The sequence below is a fragment of the Grammomys surdaster genome, unplaced genomic scaffold (assembly GCF_004785775.1).
Source record: "Grammomys surdaster isolate TR1022 unplaced genomic scaffold, NIH_TR_1.0 125701, whole genome shotgun sequence".
Classification (NCBI taxonomy): Eukaryota; Metazoa; Chordata; class Mammalia; order Rodentia; family Muridae; genus Grammomys; species Grammomys surdaster.
In genome coordinates, this window is record NW_021620536.1 from 2,438,215 (window position 1) to 2,452,404 (window position 14,190).

The window sequence follows — 14,190 nt, forward strand, 5'->3', positions numbered from 1 at the left end:
TCAGGTTCTGTCTCTCTCTCTCTCTCTCTCTCTCTCTCTCTCTCTCTCTCTCTCTCTCTCTCTCTCTCTCTCTCTCTCTCTCTCTCTCTGTCTCTCTCTCTTACCTGGCCTTGGTGCTATGCAGTTGTTATCCCAGCAATTGGGAGGGGAGGCTGAGGCAAGAGGACTTCCATGTGTTCAAAATCTCCATAGACTACAAGAGTTCTAGGACTTTTTTCTATATGTTTAAAACATCCTTGGACTACATGAATTCTAGGTTAGCCTAGGCAAGGTCCTGCCCTAGAAATTTTTATATAAAAATTCCTGACCTAAATTACTTCATTGGCATAAACTCATTTTTATTACCTGTTACTTTAAGTGTCTCACTGCAGATAACAAGGCCCTCTTTTTTTTAACATAATGCCCCCAAATCTAAAGAGCTTTAGGGTCCCATGACATGAACTGGGGGCAAATGTCAAGGTTATAAAAGTAGTACTGTATTGTGGTTTTGAGTCATATTCCCTAAATTACGAGCAACTATGAACCTCTTTTCACTTACTGCCCATTGGCATATGGTTTCTGGAAAATGTCATTTTGAATCACTTTCCTGTCTTTAAAGATTAGGCTGTTTTTATGTTGTTTAGTTATAGCATTAGACACCTTTTGTATATTAATCCTCTATTAAATAAGAATACCAGCATTTTCCACCATCCTGTGAGCTGCTTCTTTTTTCTTTTTTTTTTTTTTTTTCTTATAAAGGACAACATTTAGTTGGGGCTGGCTCACAGGTTCAGAGGTTCAGTCCATTATCATCAAGGTGGGAGCATGGCAGCATCCAGGCAGGCATGGTGCAGGAGGAGCTGAGAGTTCTACATCTCCATCTGGAGGCTGCTAGTGGAAGACTGGCTTTCAGGCAGCTAGGACTAGGGTCTTAAAGCCCACACCCACAGTGACACACCTACTCCAGCAAGGTCACACCTCCAAATTGTGCCACTCCCTGGGTTGAGGATATGCAAAGCTTCTTTGCTCTTTTGATAGTGTCTTTTATATTCAAGTTTTCTTTTAATGTAGCCCAACTTATCTAGGATCTTCTCTTAACTGTGCTTTTGGTATTATTCCCAGAAGTTATCACCACATCAGATGCTGTCTACTCTTCCCCTGGGAGTGTATTTTAGCTCTGATCCGAGGTGAGCTGTTTCATACTACCAAAGATGGACACTGTCTACCTTCTTTTCTGGCAGGAGGTCACCCAGTTTTCCCAGCCTCTTTGGTAAGAGGATTGTCCTTCGGATGGCACTGACATCTGTGTCGAAAATCACCCACCATCTCTTAGGCCGTTGCCGTTTCTGTGCCGCGTCTTCAATATGTATGGGAAACAAGCTCCTAGGCTCCTTCAGTGTTCCTATCACATATTTTCTAACAATAAAAGTATGCGTAGTGTGGAATGGCGGAGGCGTTGCCGAACGTAATACATGAGTATGATAATAAATGGAGACAGACAAGAATGGTTCAAAATGATTTAAAGCACCTCTTTATTATCGATAGGTAAATGTGGTTTGCTGAGGTTAACAGTATGCTTGTAACAGATGAACAACAGGCTCGCCCATAGGGCAAGAAGCACCGTCTCCTTTGCTATTGAACTCACATTGTTCTCTGACAACAAGACTGAATGGGCTGAGCTTAGTTTTAGTGGAAAAAGTCTCCCTCGTGTATGATGTTGCTTCAAAGACTATAAAATTCTTTTAAGCATTGTATTTCGGATAGGTGAAAGAAAAATCATTGAGTACTACAAAGCAAGTATTTTCTACAAAGCATAAATATAACATTTTATAATTTAAAACAGCAGCAATTTCCAAAGGATTGGCTGAATTTAAACTTTACACAATATTTATATATATATACAAAATATCATTCCAGATGATCTTGGAGTTTTAAAACAGTATATCACAAACACCAGTTTCTAATCCAAACCTACCACTGGATATAGGTGGCCTGAAGTACTTTTTACAGCAATTTAAAGAAGAAAAACAACAAAAGAAAAGTCCCAGGTCTCTTGTCCATACACACGAGTTACAGCATGCTGGCTTCGATTCCATGTGCACAAAGAGAATTTTAAAATAAAATAAGGACCTTGCATAAATAACTTTGCTTGATATTAATTGTGAGACCAAACAAATGGAAATAAGTATTAACAATTAAGACATATTTGGATGTAACCAGTACATACACTCTTAATGACGAAGATGAAGAAAGGAATAAGATAGTCTTATGAGAGCCACAGCACCCTGTCTTGGGAAACAGCACCAAGCAACACCAAAAGGAAACACAAAAGAGGTAGTGTGCACTGCTAAGATTTTATATGCCCACAGGGGACCTGAACACAGCTTAGTGTTTGGGACTAGGTGCTGCAGACTGGCTTGCAGTTTTAGACGGACACATCCCACCGTTTGGAGCACTATCCAGTACTGCTCCATGGCGCCCTGCAGCTCCGGCTGTCTCATGGGACGAAAGCACAGGAAACCCTCCAAGTAAGAATTCCAAGTCTATACAATTTCAGTTCTAGGGAATTCCTTATGAAAACTCAGATCAATAAAAAAATTTAAGAGAATTAAATACATTATCAATCATAGTCCTTTAAAAAAAAATGCCATTTCTCCTTAGGAGGAAATTGTTTCTTCCTGAGATTTCTTAAGATTTAGCCCCTGTCTTTTTCTTTTTACCACCCACACTTCATAACGACATACCTTTCTATCTACATTTCCCTCTCTGCAGTTACCTGGCCAACAGCATGGTTTCCATGTTGACCCGGGGACCTTAGAGAAAGCACACGGAACTGCTTTCGATGGAGTACTTTTGCTCAGTTCTGAGATGAGGAAGGTTTTGGACTTCAGTCACAGGAAGCTGATTAGGATTTTGGGTGTGAAAAAGGAATTTCGCCTTGTGCCAGCTGCCATCCTGAATCTGTAAAAGAAGGACCAAAATGCTTTCATATGTAATGGCCTTTCCAAGGAGTCCAAGGCCAAGTTCAGCAAATAACACCCTTCCTAGACAACGGGGACTCTTTTCAGATGTAGAGCCAGCTCTGGGGGAGGGAGGGGAGCTCAGCAGCTGGGGAAGGAACCGCAAGTTTGAGACCTACTTGAACTACTGGTGGGAGAGGTGGGGGGAGGGTGAAGAGAGAGAGAGAGAGAGAAAGAGAGAGACAGAGAAAGAGAGAGAGACAGAGAGAGAGAGACAGAGAAAGAGAGAGAGAGAGAGAGAGAGAGAGAGAGAGAGAGAGAGAGAGAGAGAGAATAGAAAAGAAAACATTTATAACAGTGCTAAATACATAGTAATTACTACCAATCAAAAAACTGGAAGTCTAGGATGTTCCTTTTCCTTATTTCCTCCCTTTCCCATATCTCCTTCCCCTCCCTTCTCTCTCCACCCCCACACCATACTGGAGATTAAACCTAAGTTTTTCCACTTGCTAGCAAGCATTCTATCATTGGGCTACACCCTGAGACTCTTTATATACTAATCGGATTAATAAGCTACCTGCCATGCTAACACAACACCGTTTTTTTTTTTTTAATAATACTTAAAGACAAGGTAATAAACTGCTCAGGCTGGCTTTGAACATATGGCCCTCAGTCTCCTGAGTGCCTAAACCTACAGACCTGTACCACCAGACCCATTGTGGTAGTGCTAATTGTCAGCAGAACCAGGAATTATCTGGGAGATCAGCTTCCAATCGTGTTAGTAGGGCATTACTATATTACACTGAGTTGGGAAAACCTTTCCACAGTGGGTGGCAGTATTTCCTAGACAGGGGACCCTGGACTACATATGACAGAAAGCCAGCTAAGCACTAGCATGTGTGTGTTCCTTGATACTACGACTACATGTGAACAGCTCTGACCCATAATAAACCTTTTCTTCTCTTAAGTTGCTTGTGCCAGAGTGTTTTACTACAGCATAGAGAAAAGAAGCAAAGACATCAGGCTTCCTTTCTCTGCGATAGCATTGTCTTCCAATTTTCCTTGCCAGAGGCTAATTGTGCTCTCTCTCTCTCTCTCTCTCTCTCTCTCTCTCTCTCTCTCTCCCTCTCTCTCTCTCCCTCTCTCTCTCTCTCTCTCTCTCTCTGATGTCTGTGGGTAACTGTAGCAGACAGGAGTTAAAAGTCTGCAGGATTCCCAATAAGGCTCTGACCCATCCATTCCTTGTTCATGTAATTATTTCTCTGTTTGGTGTGTGTGTGTGTGTGTGTGTGTGTGTGTATGTGTGTGTGTGTATGTGTGTGTGTGTGTGAAGTTAGTAGAAAACTAATGAGAGTTAGTTCTGCCCTTCCACCACATGGATCCCAATGATTAAAGTTGGGTCGTTAAGCTTGGCAGTAGAACTTTAAGCACTGGCCATCTTGCTAGTTCCTGTTCCCTGGTTTTCTTCAGGCTGGCCATTTTTCTTGAGTAAAAGAGGACTGGTTATCACAGTCTCTCTATATAGGTAGTAGATAACTAGGATTGTCTTAGTTAGAAGCAGTTAAACGATCATCATATCGAATCCTCTTGAGTTCCCTTCCCCTTTCCAAGTCCAGGGTTTTCTATTTGTCCAGCTTTCTTTTTTGTTCTGCCTCTGCTTTTCTCATTACTGCAGCTTCTGCTATTTATGATAAATGATATGGTCAAAGCTGTCATGAAATGTTTTGTGTTAAATACTCAACATGAGAGAGCAGAGAAAGAAACACAATCGCTGAAGCATTTTAGTCAGAAGCCAATTTACTTGCTCAGGGTCTTGCCATGGTCTGAATTTTAAAATCAGATGATCTTTCATGATTATTGAAGCTAATGTCTGCATGTTAAAGCCAAGACCATTGAAGTTTACCAATAAGTTACTTGTCTGATGTCCTAAAGTTGCCCATGATAACCAGACCTAGAACTTGGAAAGGCTGTTAGATGCGTTCACTAGCTAGTCAAGCAGATGCTGAACGTGCTGCTGCCCACGAGGCATAATTGAATGAGCTGTCATTTTTAATTTTATTACAGTGGTTGGGAAACACAAAGGTGACTAACTTAGTTCTGACATCTGAAGTAAATAGCTTAGCAATTTGACTAGGAAGAAGAGACATAAATAAGTAATGCAAAAAAAAAAAAGCCATGGATGGTAAGGATAAGACACAGCACACAGAGAGAGTCCACTGACCGTAAGGGCAAAGTACACTGTGCAGACAGAGACTGTGTATAGTAAGAGCAAGACATAGCACACAGACTGTACAGTAAGGGCAAGATACATCATGTGGACAGATATGCATACTAAATTCTTTATTGCTAGAGAAATCTGGAAATGGTTATGGGATTAAGAATTTAGCTGAGTCTTAAAGAATGCCAGAAACTTCCAGATGGTGAGAGAAGTCAAGAAGGGTACTGCAGAGAAAATATGACAACAATGGAAAGTCCAGGTGACAACAACAAATGCCCCCGGGGCCAAGTAACTACAGAAAGGCAAGGCAACAACAACAAATGCCCTGGGCCAAGTACAGATGGTAAAGTATCTAGTTGTGACGTAGGTCTAGCACAGCACTGGGAACACCACCTGGAAAAATGGCAATGGAAATTTAGGCAATGAGATTTTCCTCACATCTTATTTGTTTGTCTGGGTGATGTCTCGTGTAGCCAAGGCTGGCCTTGAGTGCCTAATCCTTCTGTCTCCACATTGTGTAACTGCTGAGTTTATAGTGTATACTATCAAGCCTGCCTTGGACTAAGTTTTCTTTACAAATGTAAAGATTAATAAAATAATCTATGCACTAAATGACCAATTCTAATCTAAAAAAATCAATAAATAGTAGGAGTTGTTGTTGGTATAGTAATAAATAGATCAGTTTGGCCATAGAATACAGTAGCAATCAGTGAAAGCCCAACCTAGAAAGTAGGTTGGTGCCCGAGTGACTGTCATTGAGCTCATTGATACTTAGATTGTATCTCAGAGGTGCTAATGAGCCACAGTACATTTCTGGGATGGAGTAAAAGTTGCGTGCATTTGTTGGGAATATTGCTTGTGATTGTTTGTGTATGCTTGGCCCAGGAAGAGGCACTATTAGAAGGTGTGGCCATATTCGAGTAGGTATGGCATTGTGTGTGTGGGCTTTAAGACCCTCATCCTAGCTCCCTGGAAGTCAGTCTTTACCCTTTCCTTCAGAACAAGACATAGAACTCTCAGCTCCTCCTGCAGCATGCCTGCCTAGGCACTGCCAGCTTACCTCTTGATGGTAATGGACTGAATCTCTGAACCTGTAAGCCAGCCCCAATTAAATGTTGTCCTTTATAAGAGCTGCCTTGGTCATAGTGTCTGTTCACAGCAGTAAAACCCTAACAGAGACACTGCTCTTTTCAAAGAAAGAGAATCTGAGCAATCTGCCTCTGACCATTCACCTATGAAAGGAAGTGTTATAAAAAGATGGTCTTCAAGAAATGGCAAGAAACGTTAAATCAGGGATGTACTTATACACCAGGGCAGGAAACAAAGCTGCTAAAAATAATTAACGAAATAATTAATTACATTTACAATTAAATTTGCCATAGTATCTATTGCTTCATCTCAACAGAAAAAAAAAAAAAAACGTGAGCTAAAGTCAATTATCAAGAGGGGCCGTCAGTCCACAGTCGCATTCGTCTTTTTCTGTTATAAGAATTAGCAAAATCAAATTAACTGATGACTGCACGACACCTTCCATGCATCAGTTAAGATCTAGAGATCAAAAACATGAAATAAATGTATGTGCATGCTATGTCAGTCAGTTGACCAGGTGATCTCCAATCCATCTGTTCATCTACCCAGATGCAATTATTTTATCTGAGGAGTAGCAGCTATGGATTAACATTTGCTTTACATGTAAACATCCGAAAGTAGGGGTTGGAGAGGTCGTTCATCAGTTAAGAGCACATACTGCTCTTGCAGAGTTTGGCTTCCAGCACCCACCTCGGACAGATCACAGTTGCCTAGAACTACAGCTCCAGGGGATCTAACATTCTCTTTTAGCTTCCATGGGTACTAATACACACATGGCACACACAAACACACAAAGATACACACTCATACACATAGTTAAATGAGGGGCTGGTGAGGCCACTCAGTCATCAGGAACGCTTGTGTCTTTTGTAGAGGATGCTGGTTTGGTTCTTAGCACCCACATGGTGGCTCACAACCATCTGTGACACCAGTTCCAGGCGATCCAGTGCTCACTCTGACTTCAGAAGGCACCAAGCATACATATGGTGCACATATATACAGACAGGCAAAACATTTACACACATAAAAATGTCCCTAAAAATAAAATAAATCTTTAAAAAGACATATTAAAAATCCATGGGTAAGCTGGGCATAGTAGGTAGCACTTGGGAGATAGAGGCAGGGCAGGTGGATCTCTGTGAGTTCGAGGCCAACCTGGGCTACATAACAAGCTCAAGGATATCCAAGACTTCATAGAGAGACCCTGTTCTAGAAAAATTAAACATGATTATCCATAATTATCTATTAACATAACAAAATTTGACTATTTATCTGAGATATCTAGATATATATGTATTATGTATAAACATATACAAATATGTATGTATATACACATAATGCATAAACAACATGTATATGTATGTATAAACAATCGCTCTATATATGTATTTATACATATACATACATATGTACATATGATGATTGCTTATGGAAAACATAGGTATGCCAGGGACTTTACAGCAGCACTCTTCTGTAGTTTGTAAGGAAAGTCTTTCCTCATTTTAAGACACATTTCTAAAAGAGCTGTTCTCTTACCTTGCAGTCATCTGAGAGGATCTGAGGTTCAAGTAGAGTGTTTTCTTCAAAAATCTGACCATTCCATCCTTTGAAGCTAATAGGCCACTCAGGACCATCTGGCCGTGTGCTGGCCCACCTCGGGGTGCTCAGACAGTGAATGGTGATCATGTGGGTGGCTTCTGAGCTCAGCAACTGAAGAAAGTTCATCTGTACTTTGCCGACTCCAAACTCCAACTAGAGTCATAGAAACAAGAGTCACGTCATAACACAGGGTGACTTAGAAACATCTAATATGGAGAAACTTACGGAAGGGCGGCCTCAGAAATTTGGAATCTGCATGCCAATAGATGGTATACCGGCTGCTGGAGGTTTAATTGCTGGTTCCTGGTCGGGAGTGAAGATCTGTGATTCTGATTATCAGGGCAGAAACACTGCAGCCAGGCTACAAAGTGATGCCAGGGGGCATGGACTGGGAGAGTATGGTGAAGAAAGGTTCTTGTGAGTCTGTATAAACTGACCACAGCATATCGTTAGGCTATTGTATATAATAAAATAATTTTTATAATGTCACTTGAAATACAGTAATAACTGTTATTTGCTTGGCATGATGCTATAATCTGTTTTCATGAGAATCTTCATTTGAAATTATCTTGATGTGGTTGCCTGTTGATTACGTGGGGGTGTAGCACCCACCTGACCGAGATGTTAAGAAGCTTAGCTTGGTAGGTTTTGTAACTGTTGAATCCTGATCAAGCAATTAACAATTTTTTTTCCAAAACCTTTCCTGTAACTCTCTTGACGTGTGTCTATTAATATTGTTTTGGCTCTGGTATTAGTAGTTTTACTATTCAACATTAATAAATTTTCATGCTGGAAACAAAAACCACAAAACCAGAAGGGGAAAAAAAAAACACACTGTGGAGCAAGCCCTTCGGTCATTTCACCTCCAGGGTGCTCTTCAGCACATACTCCTGACTGCTGCTCTCTCTACTGCCTATCACCGGGACAATCGATTTAGTCACGGAAGCAGCTACAACATTGTTTGTCACTGTCCCCACCTCGTTTGTTCAATATTTCCCTTCTTTATCTCCGGTCTACAAAAATCTGTATGGAAATCCTGAGGCAACTTCTGGGGCATTGAGGGCAAGGATGTGGACATGTATTTTATACAGAGAACTAGTGTGTTTCTCTTCAGTTAGGAGAACATGGATCCTCTAGGAACAGAGCAGTGCTCCTTCCTCTGTTCTTAAGAACAGTGGTGACTATCCACTGAGATTTCCTACTATGAAGCCATGCTCAGCCAAGGGGAACAGCCCCACAGAAACCAGCTTCAGACCGTGTTTTCCAGTCTTCTAAAGATGGGTGGAACACATGATAGACGTATGTGTTAGCACTTTGCTAACACATGAGGAAATACTCCAAGCTGGTTTAATCAGAAAAAGAAAGAGTTATGATTTTGATTTCAAGATGTTATAAATAGAACCAGGCTTTGGGTTTTTAAGATACTTGTAACTGTTACTGTTCCATGAAACAAACCCCACATTCTTTCTTAATAGTACATTTTCAGAATTAATCTTGAAACTTAAAAGGCGTATTCAGTGAACGTTTACAGGCTGTTGTTTTATGCTAATCCCAGGAATGCAGCTTTTGTAGCAAAATTATTTTACTGATAATTCAAATTTCAACAAAGTTATAGGTTGTGGCTGTAGACTATTGATCAGAATGGTGCAGCTGCTTGGAGATTGTCTAAGGTCTGTGTGTGTTTAAAAACACAACAATGTGCTGCACACACTTTAGGGAACTGAAGAAACAAGATCCATGAAGCACACCATGCTGAACCGATCATAGAATGTATAATCAAAGTGTCAAGATATATGGAAAATATTTTTTTTTAGAACAATGAGAACTGGAGATGTGGCTCAGTGATTGGGAACAATTGACACTTTCAGAGGACTTGGGTTCAATTCCAAGAACCCAGATGGTGGCTCACAGCCCTCATCACTTCATTTCCAGGGATCTGCTATCTTCTAACCCCTCCAAGGATCAGACATCTACATGTTGCACACATATACACACAGGCAAACATTGCTATATATAACAAATATATATATATATATACATATATATATATAATTTTTTTTTTTGGTTTTTCGAGACAGGGTTTCTCTGTGTAGCCCTGGCTGTCCTGGATCTCACTCTGTAGACCAGGCTGGCCTTGAACTCCGAAATCCACCTGCCTCTGCCTCCCAAGTGCTGGGATTAAAGGCATGCACCACCACTGCCCAGCTAAAATATTTTTAACATTGAAAATATTTCTCATATATGATAGAGAATTGTGAATGGCAACATTTTAATTTCATTCTTAAAAACTAGAAATTATATGATGGCATTAAAAAAAATTCCTGTTAGCGAATACAATACACAAGCACATGTTCTAAAATTCAGTACGCACCTTTGTCACAGAAACAGGAGATAAACATGTCTGGCCTCCAGCACTAAAGTTGCAGAAAACCTCAAAAGCATCTGAAGAGCATCCAAGATTTGGGTCAATCCAGTATTTTCCTATTAATTTATAACAAACACAAAGTTATTTCAATCTCATACTAAACTATATGAACGTATGTATTGTCACATCTGTGAACAAAATCTCCTGGAAAGAAGCTGTGTCAAGCAAGCAGGGACTGATTGGCTGATTAGAATTTCAGTACTGGGAAGAGATTTGAATGTTTAAGGGCCAGATGCTAATCTCCTGCTCTTGGGCTAGCTCCAGCCTCCCCAGAACAGCTATTCCTTGCCCACCACTGTGTCTGGACTAGTGCCTTGTGACTAACAGATAGAAACTCTTTAGAATCCATTGACTTAGCAGACTGTTAGCTTCCACCAAGACAGAAGCTAAGTATGTCACCAGACTGCATCCTGAGCCTGTGGAAAAGCTCTCCCATCTCACAGTGCCCACCTCTCTGATGTACACACCAAAGTATTGCAAACTACCTTCATTTACAACTTTCTTTGTCCTGGAAAACTAGAAAAGCTTATAAAACTTTATAAAACAGCTTCCACATTGGAACACTGAATCTGGAGTAACCTAGTTATGTGTCCCTCAAGCCATGATCACTCACAACGGCCTCAGAACAAGCTACCTCTTATTCCCTTTTAAGTTGAGAGCTGTGCTAGACACATGTTGACACATGCTGACACATGTTGACACATGTTGACACATCTTACCTGTTAAAATACGTAACTGATTGTAAATATATACATTTAGTGAATGAACGAAAGCTCTACCCCACAAAAACTGTTGCCCAGAACTATATTTTCAAGCACCTACCAATTTGAAAGACATTTTGTAATCTTAATCAAAATGATGGGTAGGCTGAGGAGGTGTCAGTGAAGGCCTGCCTGTGAGATTGATGGGCAAAGGGACTTAACTGCTGGGCTTGCCGACCCTGGCACCCAATGGTGGAAGGAAGTTGCTCATCATTTCTTCTAGATTTTCCCCCCGCTACTGTGTGAGCTATTTTTGTCTCAATAAAAGATGATCCACCAAGCTTTCGTTGTCTGGGTGGAGCCAAGCTTTGAACTCAGGCACCATGTCGCACGACACTGATTGAGTAAGAGTCTCATGGTAACACGATCACTGGTTTATCTTAAGTCGATTTTATGTGCCTTATGGCTCTTGTGAACCCAAAGTTTCTAATTCAAAATGGCCTCTGCCCCGAGGGCATTGCTTCTCCTTCGAGCTCGTTCATTCCAGTTCTGCCCTGGCCTCCTAGTGCTGGAGTGGGAAGGCATCCCTCCCGCTGCTCCATCCAGACCACGCTCCTTACACCTGTCCTCCCTTGAAACAGTCCATGTCAAAATGACCACCATCCTGTTGCATCATGTGTTATCGTCTCTCAGGGCAACTACTCAGTATGTCAGCTCCTGGCTGGTTACTACTTTCAGAAACATGTATGTACAACGTCATTCTTGTTGTTTTGTTTTAACCCACACGAACACATACACCTTGGTTCCCTCTGTTCCTGACATTCCAATGTCTATAATTCCAACAACCATCAATGTCCGAGGCTATCTATCCTAACCTGCTCTCCAGTTCAACCTCCTCAGCCACTTCGGCTCTCTGCTTCTTCCTGCTTAATACCTTCTAGTTCTTTAATCAACAGTTTTCCTTTTTATATTTCATCAGGACCAACTTCCTATGACCTCATCAGTTCTTTTTTAAAAATTATTGGTTATTTTACTTATTTACATTTCAAATGTTGTCCCCTTTCCCATTTCCCCTCCCCAACCCACCCATCCCATGCCCTCTGCCTCTATGAGGGTGTTTCCCCACCCCCCTACCCATTCACTCACTCATTTACTCCTGCCTTACTGCCCTAGCATCCTCCTATGTTGGGACACCCAGCCTTGACAGGACCAAGGGCCTCTCTTCCCATTGATACAAGATAAGGCCATCCTCTACTACATATGCAGCTGGAGCCATGGGTCCCTCCATGTGTACTCTTTGGTTGGTTTGGTTTAGTCCCTGGGAGCTCTGGAGGGTCTGGTTGGTTGATGTTGTTCTTCCTATGGGGTTGTAAACCACTTCAGCTCCTTCAGTCCTTCCCCTAACTCCCTCATTGGGGTTTCCATACTCAGTCTGATGGTTGACATGTGTAACCCTTGAAGAAGGAATGAGAGAACCAGAGGCCCATGCCAGGGAGCAGCATTGGGGCAGCTGATCTGTTGTCATCAGTTCTTAAAGTCCTTATGTCACTTCCTTTTTTTGCCTAAAGTTCAGAGTCCTTTGCTCCACTGAAGGCTGTTCCTTAGGTAAATTCTGAACCCTCGTGTCCTATGACCCCACTGTATCTGTCCTATAAAGCCTTATCCTAAACAAGATTCACTTTTCTGACTAATCTGTAAAAAGCAAAACTGAGCTGGCTGGATTCACCTCCACTGAAAATGTTCTGGAAATAAACTTTTTAGCAAAACAAAAAGAAATAATATTTATAGTACGGGTGACTTCAGACTAAACAAAAATGGAAAGGAAATGAAATCGTTTTCGACAGTTAGTGTTTCTCTTACTTAAGTGGTGACCGATCTCTGGGTTTAGGATGTTTCCTTAACGATTTTCTCTAAACTCATTTTTATTCTCCTGACCTTCTAAGGGTGATAAACCACTCCAGTTTGATATTTGCCGATCCTAGTTGGGGTATATTTAAGGTCTATTAAATGACATTTATAGGGAGTGCTCTGGAATATGATGTAAAAAAAATGTGAACTTTGATGGTTTTGAATTAGCAAGGCCTCTGGTAGATTCTTGTCTATCACCCCAACGTTACATTCCCCTACTTTGATTTAAATATGATGTATACTTTTGCAAATACGAAGTGCGAACAAAGCACAGGCATTCGTTTTTTTCACAAGTATATCTTCCTCAAAGACCATTTCAGTTTTGATGAGGTTATGACGGGTTGTGTTGATATCTTATCAACGTGGCAGATATTGAAGTGAATGCATTACGGATCCCAAATGTTTCGAAATGATGAAGTTAGACTTCATGTTTTGAAATGATGAAGTTGCGAATCTGACAGGAAGGACTTACCATCTGAAACCTTGTACTGACAGCTGAGTAAATCCTTGCAGATCCGTGCTGGGTTTTCTCGTGTGCCAAGAGGATTCTTGATGCTGCTCAGGAGACTGCTAAGGTAGGTCAGGGTTTTGAATATTTCTGAACTGTGGTTGATTAAAGTCACTTCAGTGTTCTGGTAACTCTGCCAAGTTATCATAAGAATCATATAAGCAAGAAAACTCCAATAACAACTTGGACAAAGCAGAGTGAGACTGTGATCCCAGTTGCTTTTAGGGAGATTGGAATAGGAAGGAAGGAACATTTTTTTTTTTAATCTAACCATGTACATACCTATTAGCCCTGAATCCCAATAGGAGGACAAGCTTTAGTTTGTAAGCTGACAAGAGACTTAAAGAAATATTATGCCTACTGAATCGTGCTTTTAAAACTCCATATCAAATAATTAGAGTTTTAAATTTTATTTTAAACTTTACTTAAAAATGTTGCAAGTCAGAAAAAAAATCACACTGAAATTAGCCAGAACCAAAGACTATTTAACGTAATGATTTCCTGCACAGTTAGAAGAACAGCGTCTCCTACACAGTTAGAACAGCCACTCTGAAACTCTGGAGCACCACACCCAGCGTTTACAAAGTTTATGTTCTTATCCACCAGCCAATAGGAAAACCCACAACAGAAGGAGAACTAGAAAAGCAATTAGCTTTATATCCGTGTTCATAAGTTCCAAGCCCACTGTGTGCCTGGAGTCTTCCTCATGCTCTAACACTTAGCTTGTTGAGTTCTCTTTCCCACACGTTACACCACACACACACACACACACACACACACACACACACACACACACACACACA

General features: G+C 40.9%; 1 protein-coding gene across 1 annotated transcript in view; it reads right to left on the reverse strand.

Annotated features, from left to right (window-relative positions):
* Positions 1–1,487: 1,487 nt before the first annotated feature.
* Col24a1 (collagen type XXIV alpha 1 chain) overlaps positions 1,488–14,190 on the reverse strand; it is a 157,624-nt gene continuing 144,921 nt past the window's right edge. The window contains exons 38-41 of the mRNA XM_028788098.1: positions 13,352–13,520; positions 10,217–10,326; positions 7,783–7,998; positions 1,488–2,940 (exon numbers count right to left, since the gene is read on the reverse strand). Of these exons, the coding sequence (XP_028643931.1) occupies positions 2,794–2,940; positions 7,783–7,998; positions 10,217–10,326; positions 13,352–13,520 (642 nt within the window). The 3' untranslated portion in view covers positions 1,488–2,793. The remainder of the gene's footprint in view (positions 2,941–7,782; positions 7,999–10,216; positions 10,327–13,351; positions 13,521–14,190) is intronic.